Below are 14,525 nucleotides of genomic sequence, written 5' to 3'. Positions count from 1 at the left end.
GAGTCCTGGCAGCCTCTTTGAAAAGTCAAAGCCTTTGATGCCATCAAGGATGAAGACGAAGGCCGTCAAGGGCGTATGCGCGCGCGCGCGCACACACACACACACACACACACACACACACACACACACACACACACCATGCCTCTGCCCCCTCCCTGGTGGCCCCGCCCTCTTACTGCATCAGCACCCCACCTTCCTTGCAGTCAGGGTGCCTCACCGGCCTACTCTGGCTCCTAACCCACCCTGACGGAGCCCCGAGGGAGCAGGCATCCCCACGAGCACCAAGATGCAGCCATGGCTCTGGCTGGTCTTCAGTGTGAAACTGGCAGGTAAGACCCAGAGCGGGGTAGCGCAAGCCTGCACTGGAGCAGGGCACTTAGAGCTGGCAGTCTTAGCAACAGGAGGAACAGACAGGAGCCCAGCTGACTGAACGGGGCAGGCAGGGAGGCACAGGCCCTGACCATGGGGAGAATCCTCTCAGGAGCTCATTTCCCAGAGACGCCTGAGGAACTAGGGCAGATGCCAGCTCTGTCCCACAGCCTGAACTAGAAGGGGAGAGGGGAAAGGAAGAAGAAATAAAGAGGAGTGAGAAATCCAGAACTGACGAGGAAACGCAGTTGTTCAGGGTGCTCACAGGGAAGTGCCCCATGCAGCTCCCAGAGGCCCCATCTGGCCCAGGGTCTGTAGACACACTCTTACTACTTCCGGGGAAGTGCTTCTAGTGAACTGGACAGACATTGCTGTAGCTGGCTCTGGCAAGGCGCTCACTATGCCCGCCTACTCTCCAGTGTCCTCTGGAGTCAGGGTCCTGTGTAGCACGGCTCCCCCAAGAAGCAGCATGGATATTGGGGCTGGCACAGACATGCCGTCTAAAGTCTGTCATTGTGATCAGACCCAGTCAGCGGGCTTTTTAGAGGGAGACTCCTCAAATCTTCGCTGGTCTGGCACCACTTAAAGTCCAAAACTGATTACACAGTTGACGGAGATGGGGCATGCCAGCCCCTGCCTCTGACCTGGTTAGCTCAACTACGTCACAAATGAAAAGGAGGCAATCTAAGCCTCTAAAGCTACTGCTGATCATTCTAGAAATGCCAGGTCCCTCAGAAAATGGAATCCTGGGCTACCAAACTGATAAAATGAGATTGTGTGTGACTTCAAAAGCCTGGCCGTGCATGTCCTCTGGGCTCTTTGGAAGGGTTCCTGCTGTCTGTATATTTGTGGCTCCATTTTGTGTGCAGGTTTCCTCAGTTCAGGGGCTCTGAGTTCATTCGCTCAAGGCCTATGGCCTGGGTTTGGGAATGAGTCCACTGCACGCAGGCTGTGTGACCCTGAGTGTGCCTTTCTTTCCCTCGAGCTCTGTTCGTCCCCGTGTAAAGGATTAAATCAGACAGCACAGGCTATGCCTGATGCACCGTCATACAGACCGATGTCCTCACTTTGGCCAGTGACCAAAGCAATACAAATGGCTGCGAGAAACCGTAGCCCATCAGGGAAAGGGAGATGTAGTGATACCTGAGCCGCAGGGGAAGCTCAGAGTGGTCCGGGGTGGACTCTGGGTTTAGTTCATCACATCAATCCTAGGGAAGGCTGTGATGGGGCCGGAAGGCCTGAGCCACAATTAGAGACCGTGATGGCGCCATTAACTCAAGCAGCTGATTCTTCCCGGCTCACACACCCTCCAGTCTCTGCCTAGCCGGTCCTGTCCTCTGTATTATATCTTGGCCATGGCCCTCGGCTCCAAGCCAAAGAAAAAGGCTTTCTGTTTCAACGCGGGTTTGTTGGAACTCACATGATCTTGGATGTGAAAGAAACTTAGTGGGAGACTCCTTGAGACTTCACTGGATGTGTAGAACATCTCCTGAGACCACAAACCTGCCGGCAGAATTCACCTGTCTGCTTCACACAGGCACCGCCATGGTCCACGTATGAGTGTCGCCCTTCACGTATGATTTCTCTCCTCTTCTTCCCCCTGAAATTCACTAGGTAGTGACCTCAGGCTGACCTCTCACACAAAGCAAGCCTCCTGACTCAACTTCTCAAGTGCACACCATCATGCCTGCCTTTTTTTTTCTTTTCTTTCCAATCCTCAGAGCAAGCAGGACAACCGCGGCAGGCCTAGCTGATCTTCTTCACAGGAGACCCGGACTTGGTGACCTCTGAGGTCCCGTGACTGCTAATGGGCAAAGCTGTCTGCACAGCCATGCCTGCAACTCCTTCTGCCTGCCCAGTTTTTTCATCTGAGACAAATGGACTGTCAATCTGGTCTCTGTAATGACTGCCCTGCCCTGAGGGGCAAGAAGTCAGTGACAGGTTCCCTGCGGGACCTACCAGGGTTGGCAGTGCCTTTAACTAGGTCCAGAATCTCACGTTGTCCAAACCAGCCTTTCACTGGGCCTGTGACTCCAAAGTCCTCTCTCAGCTTGCCCCATGTCCTTTTGACTGCCTAGAGCTACCAAAGGCTTATCTCTGCAGAGCCACTGCAGGGTGAGGCAGGCAACTGGCTTTGGCTTTCGACATTGGCTCTCTGAATTTGAATTCAGTGAGACTCCAAACAAGTTAACTTCATGCCAGTGTTTGCTCATCTGGGGAAGGGGGATAAACATCCTGGAGCCAGTCTGAGACTAGCTTAAAATGATTTACGCCCAGAGCCACAGGTGGCAATAGCTCGTCAGCCAGGGCCTCGGCAAAGGCGAGCACAGCGAACCTCCAGTGTAGGCAATGTCTGTGAATTTGAACACACTGACTGGTGTTAACACCCGGCTCTTTCTCCAGGCACTCTTCTGTCATGGCCTCCAGCACAAACTCACCATGATTCCAAGGCCCCACCACTGCGCACAGAAATGTGTGCTAGTGTTTTCTGTTCCTTCTTTCTAGGGGTTGAACTCAAGAGATCAGGTTTGATGGTAAACACCTTTAGCTGCTGAGCTATCTCCCGAGCCCTACTCTTTTTTTAAAAGCAAGTTTTCATGTAGCCCAGGTTAGCCTTGAACTCACTGTAGCCAAACTTGAAGTTCTGATCATCCTGCTGCAGCCTACAGAGAGCTGAGACTCATGTGTATAACCAGCCTGGTTTACTTCTTCTGGTTTCCTATAGCTCTCTGGAGCAGCTCTGCCCTCGTTCAGACCCCTGACTCCAAAACACTTCTAACCAGTCAAGCGTTAGAAATATCCTGCGAAGCTAATACCCTCTCTAAGACCTCACTCATCTACTGGTTGAGACAGCGCCGGGGATCCAAGGACAAGCGCTTTGAGTTCCTGGTCTCCTGGAACCCTTCCAAAGGAGTTGCTGTGTACGGTGAAGGGGTGAAGAAGGAGCACATGATTGTGTTTTCACATCTAAGCCGGTCCAACCTCAACCTCACAAGACTGAAGCTGGAGGACAGTGGCACCTACTTCTGCATGATGATCGGGAGCCCCCAGCTGATCTTTGGGAAAGGGACAGAGCTGAGAGTGGGTAAGAATGCTTTCAATGCTATGAAGGAGCCCATGAGCATGTGCACTCACGCACACACACACAGCCTCACTCTGAAGTCATGAATAATCATGCCACCTTAAGACTAATAGGAAATACACAGAGAGTTACCCAGGCCAAGCAACCTTTGATTGCATGTAGCCTTGTCCCTTAATGCTGCCATCCACCCAGCAAATGGTATATTCCACTTGCACTTTGGATGGGAAGCAGATGAGGTGAAAACAGACAGGTCAGTCAAAAGTGGGTGCTTGTGATTCCGATGGAGACTGAGTGGGTCTTCTGCCCTTACACAATCTCAGGAACCCTGAGTGGAGAGAGAGAGAGAGAGAGAGAGAGAGAAGCACTTGCCCTGAGCATTCTTTGTGAGGTTCTATGGCTCAATTCCACTCTTGGGGCTTCAGGGAGATAAAGAAACTGCACCCCAGGCCTAGCCAGGCTACCAATCCATTGCATGCCTCCCCCCACCCACAGCCTCAATTTCCAAATCTGTACAAGGCAGCTGCTGGCCCACCTCTAGTTCTTGGAAGCTGTGCTTTTTGTTAATTAAACGATCATATGCAGAAGTACCTTGCAAACTATATAGACATGATTTTGTTTTCTGAGAGGAATTTAAGTAATAAGAAATAAGTGAAATGAATTTCACATTTTATTGAGCCCAGATTACCGAAACAGTATTAGCATTTTGGCAGGTAACCTACTTTTCATACAGAGCATTTGGTGCCTATTTTCTGTGTAGCACATCTCTGTTCAGACTAGACACCCTGGACAGTAAGGATTCACCCCTTGGGGTGGAAAGTGATCATTGTAGATTCTGTCAGGCCAGCGGTTGGCTGTGGTTCTTTCTCCAGCTCAACCCAGGACCGGGCTTCTCACTGTCTTGCTTCCCACTCGCCTGAGGGCTGAAAGTCACAAGAGCACCCCAGCTATCCCCAGAAGTAGGGTCACTCGGGCTAGGGGGTATAGAGATGGTTGGGATAAGGCCAGAGTTATAATGAAAAGCAACAAGGAAAACAAAAATAGGGCGAGGTCTCCATAGCCTCGCTACTCTGGTCTTATATGGTCGCGGTTTGGGGAGGAGTAAGGTCAGGTTGCGCTTGTTTTTTTGCTTTTGTTTCTATGATCCCCATGCCTTCCCAGTGCTTCAGCGTCAGAGGAAGGTGGACATGAAATAAAAGCAGGTAATTTTTCTTCTTTATCTAGCCTGGTTGCCATGTTTCTGAGTCCTGTGTGCTGCCCAGCTGCCCAGGATCAGCAGTGTCTTCCCTGTGACAAGGGCACCCGGAGCCTGAACTTACCTGCCAGACTGGAGGGTCCAAGAGTTTTAGAGGAGAAGCTTGGGTGGTTTAGAGAGTGTTGGGGAAAACAGGCTTCGTTCAGGTCCTCAAGTACACTATGGGTTCCAAGGACCTGTTCCCTCCCCCCCCCCCCACCAAAAAAAAGAGAGGAGGAGACAGAGGGAGAGAAAGAGTTGAACTCACAGATCCGGAGGAATGAAGGAAACCTGACTTAGAGCAAGATGAAATTAAAACAGAGAAACCTCATCCTGTCCCGATCGCCCCCAGCAGACCCAGGTTGCTGTGCCAGTCAAGAGCCTGGAGCAGCTCCAGCTAGCTCCCTGCTAGGCTCGACACAGAACAGCCAAGAGACTCTTGCTTCTTTGAGTGTGAGGTGAGGCAAATGGACTCAGTTTAGGAGTCATGAGCACAAAAGGATTCAACACTCGGCAGGTCCAGACCCTTGGACCTTGTCACTGCTATTGGCTGTCACTTTAAAACAGCTCCCTGGTGCCAATGGCCAAAAGCCTTGCAGTGACCTAATGCGATTAATGCTTTGTCAGAGGTGATATGGGAAATGATCTTTCGGTTTTTCCTAGTCCCTCTCCTACTACTTCGCTGGATGTAGGGTACAGGAGATTCGTTTCCTTGGTTAGCAAAATTTAAGGGTGGGTGGTCCGGCGCACCACACCTCATAACCTCATGGTCTCCCTTCTCAATGTTTCAGCCCCACTGCCCTCGCCCTCCCTCTCCCAACCCCTCAGTGTGAGATGAGGAAGGGCCGTCTCAGAGCCTCATGGTCTCCCTGCTCAACATGTCCGACTGTCCTCTCCTATCCCTCTCCCAACCCCTGGGTGTGAGATAGACAAGGAGAAGGGCCTGGAGTTCCAGCCTCTCACTGACCCACCTCTCTTAGCTGGAGTGCTCATGTTGGAACAACCTTCTTCTTTCCATTGGCTTAGGGCCTGGCAAGGAGGCTGAGAGCTTGGTCATGCAAAGGACCAAGGGGTCTTCTTTGCTTTGTCTTGTTTGCAGTAGGGTATTTCTACATAGCCCCAGCTGTCATGTAGACCAGATGAGCTTCCTAGAACTCACAGAGATCCACCTGCCTCTGTCTCTCAAGTGTTGGGATTAAAGATGTGTGCTGCTATACCTGGCTGGACCAAGGACCTCAACCCAAGATCTGCCAAGCATAGTCATGCCTATTGCCTGCCTGCTTTGCTAGGTACTCTGCTCTCTTGAATCTCACAACAAAATAGAAACCACCATCTTTTTGTTTTGTTTGGGGGTTTTGTTTGTTTGTTTGTTTTTGTTTTTCAAGATTTCTTTGTGTCACTCTGGCTGTCCTTGAACTCACTCTGTAGACCACGCTGGCCTTGAACTCACTGAGATCCGCCTGTCTCTGCCTCCCGAGTTTTGGGATTCAAGGCGTGCGCCACCACCGCCTGGCAGTAGTTATCGTTACAGCAGATGGGAAGCCGAGGAACAGACGACAGCCCAGGCTGCACAGTTGTTGATTATGACATAGGGCTCTGCTCATGTCTGCTGGCTCCATAGCCTCTTTCCAGGACACCAGGCTACACCCATACATAGGCTCTACATTCATCTGAGAACTGAGAAATCAGATCTGAATTCTTGTGCCCTGGGACCTGATGCCCTGTGGCAGCCCTGGAAGGAAGGCACACAATCTGCCTGTGAGAATTGCTGCTTACGTGGCTGACGTATGGGTCTTGCTTCTTTCTGTAGTTGATGTCCTTCCTACAACTGCCCAGCCCACCAAGACGACTGCCCTCAAGAGGAAACCGTGCTCAGTCACCAGATTAAAGGCCCAGACCGGTAAGTTTTCCATCGTTGCATCCACAGAAAAAAAGGGCAGCTCCCCACTTTCACTCCCCCCCTTTTTCCTTCACCCCTTCCTTTCTCTGTTACAAACTCTTGCCGAGTCTTCATTCTGCTGCCTATTTCTCTAGCTCTAAGCTGGTGTCAACAAAAGGGATGATGAATATGCCAGCAAGTCACAGTCTAGTGAGGCCACACTCACAAAGCATCCCAGAATAAGACGTTAAGGAAAATACAGCCACCCGAACACCGCACACAAATGCTCACAGCCGCACAATTCATTATAGCCAGAGAAGCAGACACACCCTGATGTTCCTCAACTATGCACAGGCAAACAAAACAGGATACAGGGGGCTGGGGATTTAGCTCAGTGGTAGAACACTTGCCTAGCAAGTGCGAGGCCCTGGGTTCAGTCCTCAGCTCCAAAAAGAAAGAGAGAGAGAGAGAGAGAGAGAGAGAGAGAGAGAGAGAGAGAGAGAACAAGATCCAGACAATACACGGACACATAGAGAATGAAGTACTTGGGCTCACAAGATGGCTCCGAAAGCAGCAGCCCTTGCTGCCGAGCCTGACTGTTCAGTGCAGGAGACCCACATGATAGAAAGAGAAAACTTACTCCTGCAAGTTCTCCTTTAACTTTCACACGTGCACACCACGGCACTCAAATGTCCACACCATATACTCAGTCAATTAATAAATGTAGCTTAAAAAAATAGTTAAGTACTGTCTAGGTATGGCAGTTCATGCCTGTAGTCCTAACGTTCAGGAGGCTGAGGCAAGATCACAAGTTCAAGGTCAACCTGAACTATTAGGAGAAGCCCTGATGAAGAAGAAAGGAAGAAAGCAGGAAAGAGTGAGTTCAGATGTGGTGGTGCACATCTGTAATTGCAGCACTCAGAAGGTAGAAGCAAAGGATCAGGAGTTTAAAGCTATCTTCAACTGCATACCATATTTGTGGCTAACCTGGGCTATGTAAGACCTTGTCGCAACACCTTCCCCCCAAATAATATACTGATACATGCTTAAGTTTGGGTGAATCTTGACAACACACAGTGAAAGGCTAGTTATGGAAAACAAAAACCAAAAACAAACCCCACAACACACTTTAACCAGGTGGGGTGGCCCATAATCCCAGTACCCAGGAGCAGAAGCAGATGGATATCTCTGAGTTCAAGGCCAGCCTGGTCTACCAAGCAAGTTCCAGGCCAGTTAGGGCTACATAGAGAACCCTATCTTGACAGCAATGAAGGCCATAAATTGTGTGGCTCCATAGATGTGAACCATCCATGGGGATGAAGGTCACAGAGACAGAAATAGATAAAAGGCTACCTGAAGGTAGTGCATTGGGGAGCAATGAGAAAATCTTCACAGTACAGAGTTTTGTTTTTCTGGGACTCTCAAAGTGTCCCAAAGTTAGACGACGTGATTGATGGCTTCACCTCTCTAGGAAGATACTAAAAACCATTGCGTATGCTCTAAGTTTTCTCTGAGGCTTGGCTTTTTCACGTAGACCCTGGCTACCTGGAGCTAACTTTAACCCAGGCTGTCCTCAATTTCCCAATCCTTCTGCCTTAGGCTCACACAGGTTCTGGGAGTACAGACATGTACACCCTGCTCAACATTCTACAAACAGGTGGAGTTTCTGGTTTGCAAATCATATCACAATCAAGCTGTCAGCAAACAAAGCTTCCAGGTCAAGCACCAGCGGTTCACTCTCTCCCTCTCAATGTCTAGCAGAGGAGCTAGCACAACGGGGGCGGGGGGTGGGGGTCTGACAAGCTAGCAAGTGAACGCCAGACATCTCATCTGGAGCAGGCACACGTGTACCTTTGAAGCCATAAGCTCAAATGTGCTCTGGAAAAATACTGACTTCCACCCCCCAAAAGCTACTGGTGACAAACAGTTCCATCTGCCACTACCCAGAGTACAAACCACATCACCAGGACTACTGGGTGCAGCTGGCAGAAAAGCCCCAGAGGAAGCGTCCCCCGCAGGGTCAGGGAGACAGGGAGGGGGCTGCCTCCTGAGGTCTCCTAGGGGTTTGGTGCCTTATGCCTACAATCCCAGCATCTGGGAGGGTGGGACCAGCAATCAACCAAGAGTTTGAGATCATCCTCAGCTACAATGCAAGTGAGACCAGTCTGGGTTATTTGAAACCCTGTCTCAAACAAAAGTATAAACCCCACAAAATACAGCCTTTGTTGGCCTCGTTTTTTCAGAAGGCTGAGGCAGGGGGATTATTGAATTCATAAATTTGAGAGTAGTCTGAGCAACATAATGAGATATTGTCTCAAAAAATAAATAAACCAGGCATGGTGGTTCTTGCATGTGATCTCAGCACTCCAGAGGATGAGGCAGGAGGATCAGTGTAAGTCTGAGGCTAGCCTGGACTACGTAGTAAGTTCTAAGCCAGGCTGATCTACAGAATGAGATCCTGAATGAAAAACCCACAGATACATGCATCGACATATACACACATAAACGGGAAGAGAGAAGAGCGAGAGGGAGAAAAGGAAGGAGAGAGGAAGTAAGAAAGGAGAAAGAGGCCTTTATATAGAGAGAGGCAGCAATTAGCTGGGATAAATAGCCATGCTCCTCCAACCCAAACAGCATGATGCTTCTCTGGCTTCCACTTCAGGGTGGTCTCTCCGCAGGAGCCTCCCTTGTCCTCGCCTCTCCTCCTCCGCTGCTCTAAAACTAACCACTACCTGTGACAATAGGCTCACTTGGACCTCACCCACTGGGTGAGCCTTGGTCAATTCAATTCGCCACGCTGTGCAAGAGTCTCATCCGCACTCTGCCAGCTGAGCTAGGTCCCCAGCCCAGCCCAGCCCAGCCCAGCGTTCTCAAAACTACAGAGTGAGAGGGAGCGGTGAAACCACTCCTTGCCTTCCGCCCTCTAAAACTGAAGCTTTCTGTTAGCGCTGTCCCTGGCGCATAGTGCATGGTATGCACCTGGTTGAAATTCTCTTCCTCGGTCACCTGCAGAGGCAGAGGGTTTTCTGGACTTCTCAACCAAGAACCCAAACCTGGGGCTTGACTCTGCACCTCAGCCCTTTAAGGAGATCAACTACAGGGCTGATCTGATCTGAGACTATTGAAGACGGTTCTAGAACTTTTTTTTTTTTTTTGGAGACAGGGTTTCTCAGTAGCTTTGGGACCTGTCCTGGAACTAGCTCTTGTAGACCAGGTTGACCTCGAGCTCAAAGATCCACGTGCCTCTGCCTCCCGAGTGCTGGGATTAAAGGCTGCGCCACCACCACCCAGCTTCAATAGGATGCAAAAACTAGAAAAATGAATAGATACCCAAATCACAGAAGAATGATCTGTAAGTGGCTAATGCAAGCAAACAGGCCAGAGCCCACTCAGAATTAGGACTGAGGTAAACTCTCTAGACTGACGAAAGCTAGAACACGGTGCATTAACAAGGGCCAGTGAGGTGCATTAACAAGGGCCAGTGAGGTGCCATTGGGCAGGAGTGGAAGCAGAGGCACCTGGCAGTCTAATGCAACCAGAATGGACAAAGTCTGTGGTTCTGTAGTCCTCATTTTCAGCTTCTGCCTCAGGAAGGCACCTGCATACAGAAACGTGCCAGAACGTTCTCTATGGGGCTGTTTCTAAAAGTAAAGAACAGGAGACAGCTAAGTTCCCGCTGGCGGCTGTCCCCAGGACCTCCTGTGTCTCTGCTGGGGAAAAGAACATGCCAGTGTGATTAAAGAATCGGGAGAGATGCATTTGCAGGGGGAAAAAATGAACACAGTACAACCCACTGTGCTAAAAAGGAGAAACTGAGGGGCCGGGGATGTAGCTCAATGCTTGCCCAGCATACACAGGCCCTGGGTTCAATCCCTAGCAGAAGTGGCCATAGCGGCCCACAAGTGTAATTCCAGTATTTGAGAGATGGAGACAGGAGAATCAGAAGTTCAAGACCATCCTTGACCACAGTGAAGTAGAGACCAGTCTGGGGTAAGGGAATCTTAAAATCAAAACACAAAGACAGTGGTCAGGGAGATGGTTTCTCAGGGCAGAGTGCTGGCAGTGAAAGCATGAGGCCCTGAGTTTAAACCATGAGTGCCCACATGAGAAGCTGGGCATGGCGACAGACACCTGTACCCCAGCCCTGGGGGGGAGGGGGAGGGCGGAGACTCGGGGTGTGTGCTGGCCTCTGGTCTAGCACCAGGCTCAGTGAAAGATGCTGTCTCTCTCAAGGGAACGAGGTAGGAGGTGGTAGGGCAGGGCACCTACTATCCTTCTTGGCCCTCTGTGCTCACACACATGTGCACACACCACGTATGCACACTCACATACTCGTATGTATATGAGCATGCCTGTGAGTTTAGATGTGAAGGGGAAGATTATGAAATCATTAATGTTGTTCTCTGAGAACTCCAACCAGGTGCAAAGAACAATGAAAATATAGCTGTATATTGTGAAATCCAAATAAAGGGTTGTTCTAATGAATAGTGAAATTTTATTACTAGGCATGAGATGTATCTACTTCCTTTGAACATAAACAATTCCCAGTTTTACTGACACTTTAAAAGTATGGATGTAACAAGACATTTTCTATATAAAATTACCTCCGTGTTATTTAAAGTGAATTTCAAAATCAACCAGAAGGAGGTATGCTAAAAATACAACCAGTGGGGTTACCTTCTGGTAGGGAAGTCCGACCGATCTCTGTGAGTTCCAGGTCAGCCAGGGCTACCAAATGAGGGCTGCCTAGTGAGACCCATGTCAAAAGCAAACAACAAGTCAACCAGTGGCACCCTCTGGGAGGAGGGCCTGCCCCTGCCTGTGTCTCAATCCGTACTGAATACGTAACATGTGTCATGTGTGTCTTTTCTAGGCATGACGTGTGGCCTCGTTACCCTCAGCCTGCTGGTGGCCTCCATCCTGGTTCTGCTGGTGTCCCTGAGTGTGGCTGTCCACTTTCACTGTGAGTTGACGTTTCCAGGATATTGTGAAGCCCCCATTTCCCTCCCTGAAGTGTACCTAGGCCTACTTCCTTCACTAGGGCAGCAGAGTAAAGGACAAATTTGCCCCCAACAAACCGTATGGCTCTGCAAATGGTTCTTCCTGTCTTTGAGGGACTTTGAGGGAGGGAAGCAACTTGGATCCGGGGCTTATTGGATCCTCTCTCCCATGAGACAACGCCCCACAGACCCAGGAGGCCAACGTGAGCCTCAACCTGTGTCTGCAGTCAGATGAACCCTAGGCTCGAGCCCACTGAAATACTCCTTCCTCAAAAGACTTTCGTGTTGTCATCAATGGGTCTCAACTGCACACCCAAGCATAGAACTTTGCCACCTACCAGGGATGCAATCTGCAATGTCCTCAGGGTCCGTGGGCTGCATAGATGGGTGCTTATGGTCGGTAGACATGAAAGCCCAGTGCCCCAAAGACCTTATCTGTGGCCTTTGTGTGGTGTTCCCAGAAGTGTGTGTGTCCACACCCCTGCTCGGTGGTACTGCAGAGAGACTCACATGGCTGTTGCCCCCTGTGCCCTCGGCTCCTCTGTCCCCCTGGGCTCTGCAGGCACTGGCCTCATAGAAAGGACAGGAAAGCAGAGGAGAGGCCAGACCACCCGTGGTCCCTCTATTCACCCCTGCAGCCTTGAGTACATCCCTTTTCCTCCCTGGGCATCTATGAAGGGACGAGAACATCAGAGACACCAGCCACATCAGAGGCTCTCAACTCTTCCAAGGTCGCAGCATTCTGTGAATTTCTGACAGTTGTGGGTCCACTCCCCAGAGAACTGCAGCCAAGGGCATGAACACTTTGGCAGACTGTTATCCTCACCCACAAACCTGTGTACCCCGTTAAGAACCCCAGTGGTCGGGTTGAACCAAGCACACAGGCCTGCAATCCCAGTTCTTGGGAGGTAAAGGAAGAAGGATTAGGAGTTTAAGGCCAGCCTGGCTGCACAGTGAATCTGAGGTTTGAGGCCAACCTGGACTACTTAGGATCCTGTTTCAAAAACAAATAAAAGCATTCTGTGAAGTAAACAACAATACACTTCTCTTTCCTTCCTGCATCCCATCAGGAGCACACATGCGCTGCTTTGGATGCCCTCTGAGGTCTGGTGCCTGGCCTGGTGCAAAAGGCAATGGCATTTATTCTGTGCTATTGAGATTCGATCCCAAGGCCTTGTATCCCACCACTGTGCTAGCCCCGCCCCCTCCAGTCTCCAGGAAAGCTTACTTAAGGTACAAACTGGAGCAGAAGAATTCCATTAAAACTCTGGCACTAACTACACAGCTTTTAGGCAAGTTGTTTGACAATTCACAAGCTCTGTGCCTCAGTTTCTACACACTTAAGATGGCTATAGTAGTAGGAATAGGATCTGGGAGCATGTGTCAAGGCTGTTAAAAATGTGGAATGAATGGATGAACGAATGAATAATTTTAAATATTTTAACCTATAAAAGCAAACAACAACAGAAGTGTGAAACGTGAAGAATTTGGGGCCCACCCTAGTACCCCAGATGTGGTGTTGGCTAACCCTGCTATCTTCCTCTCGGACTCTGTAGACTGACCCTAGCTATCCACCAACCAGTGCTGACTGGTTTTTCTCTGCTCTGCTCCTCCAGGCCTTCGCAGGAAAGCCCGAATTCGCTTCATGAAACAGTAAGTGCTGATCTCCAAAACGTCACGGGGGCCTGAGAGTGTGGATGACTGGGCAGAGAGCTTGCCTAGCACGCCCAAAGCCCTGGGTTCGATCCCCGGCACTGTGGAAACCAAGTAGAGTGGTTTACTCCCAACACCCCAGCACTAGAAAACACAAAGTCACCAGGCGTGATGGTGCACGCCTTTGATCCCAGCAATCGGGAGGCAGAGGCAGGGCAATATCTGTGACTTTATGAGTTCCAGGCCAGCTAGAGCAGTTATACAGAGAAACCCTGTCTCAAAAAACAAAAATAAATAAGTAAATAAATAAATAAAAATTCAAAGCCATTCCCTGCTATATAGTACCAGCCAGCCTGGGCTACAAACCCTACATCAGAAATAATTAGCCAGCTACATCTAAAATACATGAAAAAAAAAATGGTCCACTGTATCTATCAACTCTTAGCAAGAGCCCAAGGTTTGTATAAGACAGAGGCTGTGGTTTATCCTCAACTGCTGGTCTAGGATCTCATCCTCAGACTCAGACAGTGTTCTTGCCTTTGATTTGTTGTTTTGGGACAGTATTTGATTTGTTGTTGTTTTGATCCTCCTGCCTCCACCTCCTGGTATATGAGCACTGAAGATGAAACTCGGGGCTTGGTGCACATCGGGAAGTGCTCTGCCAACAGCCCAGCCCAGCCTTGGATCTGATGTTTATCTTCAACAGAGAAGCTGTTTCACATCTGTCTGCCATACATATCAATTTGCTCCTCAGAACACACACACATTTTGTTATGTTTTTTTAATTGATTTTTATTGAGCTCTACATTTCTCTCTGCTCCCCTCCCAGCCTCTCCCCTCCCCTTCAACCCTCCCCCAAGGTCCCCATGATCCCAACTTACTCAGGAGATTTGTCTTTTTCTACTTCCCATGTAGATTAGATCCATGTATGTATCTCTTAGTGTCCTCATTGTTGTCTAGGTTCTCTGGGATTGTGATTTGTGGGCTGGTTTTCTTTGCTTTATGTTTAAAAACCACTTATGAGTGAGTACATGTGATAATTGTCTTTCTGTGTCTGGGTTACTCACTCAAAATAATGTTTTCTAGCTCCATCCATTTGCCTGAAAAATTCAAGATGTCTTTTTTTTCCTGCTGTGTAGTACTTCATTGTGTAAATGTACCACAATTTCCTTATCCATTCTTCGGTCAAGGGACATTTAGTTTGTTTCCAGGTTCTGGCTATGATAAACAATGCTGCTATGAACATAGCTGAGGACATGTCCTTGTGGCACGATTGGGCATCCTTTGGATATATACCCAAAAGTGGTATTA

At 49.5% G+C, this 14,525-nt stretch overlaps 1 protein-coding gene across 1 annotated transcript; it reads left to right on the top strand.

Moving 5' to 3' along the window:
- Positions 1-286: 286 nt before the first annotated feature.
- On the top strand, positions 287-13,218 carry Cd8b (CD8b molecule). The gene is made up of 5 exons (XM_005364764.1): positions 287-329; positions 3,095-3,454; positions 6,493-6,582; positions 11,435-11,524; positions 13,178-13,218. Exons 1-5 carry the CDS (start codon positions 287-289, stop codon positions 13,216-13,218), a joined length of 624 nt encoding a protein of 207 aa, XP_005364821.1.
- The last annotated feature ends 1,307 nt before the right edge of the window (positions 13,219-14,525 follow it).

The sequence above is a fragment of the Microtus ochrogaster genome (assembly GCF_000317375.1).
Source record: "Microtus ochrogaster isolate Prairie Vole_2 chromosome 14 unlocalized genomic scaffold, MicOch1.0 chr14_random_3, whole genome shotgun sequence".
In the NCBI taxonomy this organism is placed as follows: domain Eukaryota; kingdom Metazoa; phylum Chordata; class Mammalia; order Rodentia; family Cricetidae; genus Microtus; species Microtus ochrogaster.
This window is presented reverse-complemented; position numbering and strand designations above follow the sequence as displayed.

What these genes read in the sequence shown, in the direction of transcription:
- Cd8b (XM_005364764.1), top strand. Translation starts at nt 287, where the DNA reads ATGCAGCCATGGCTCTGGCTGGTCTTCAGTGTGAAACTGGCAG. An exon ending in AGGGACAGAGCTGAGAGTGG is followed by an intron (nt 3,455 to 6,492) that starts GTAAGAATGCTT and finishes TTCTTTCTGTAG; the next exon opens with TTGATGTCCTTCCTACAACT. An exon ending in TGTGGCTGTCCACTTTCACT is followed by an intron (nt 11,525 to 13,177) that starts GTGAGTTGACGT and finishes CTGCTCCTCCAG; the next exon opens with GCCTTCGCAGGAAAGCCCGA.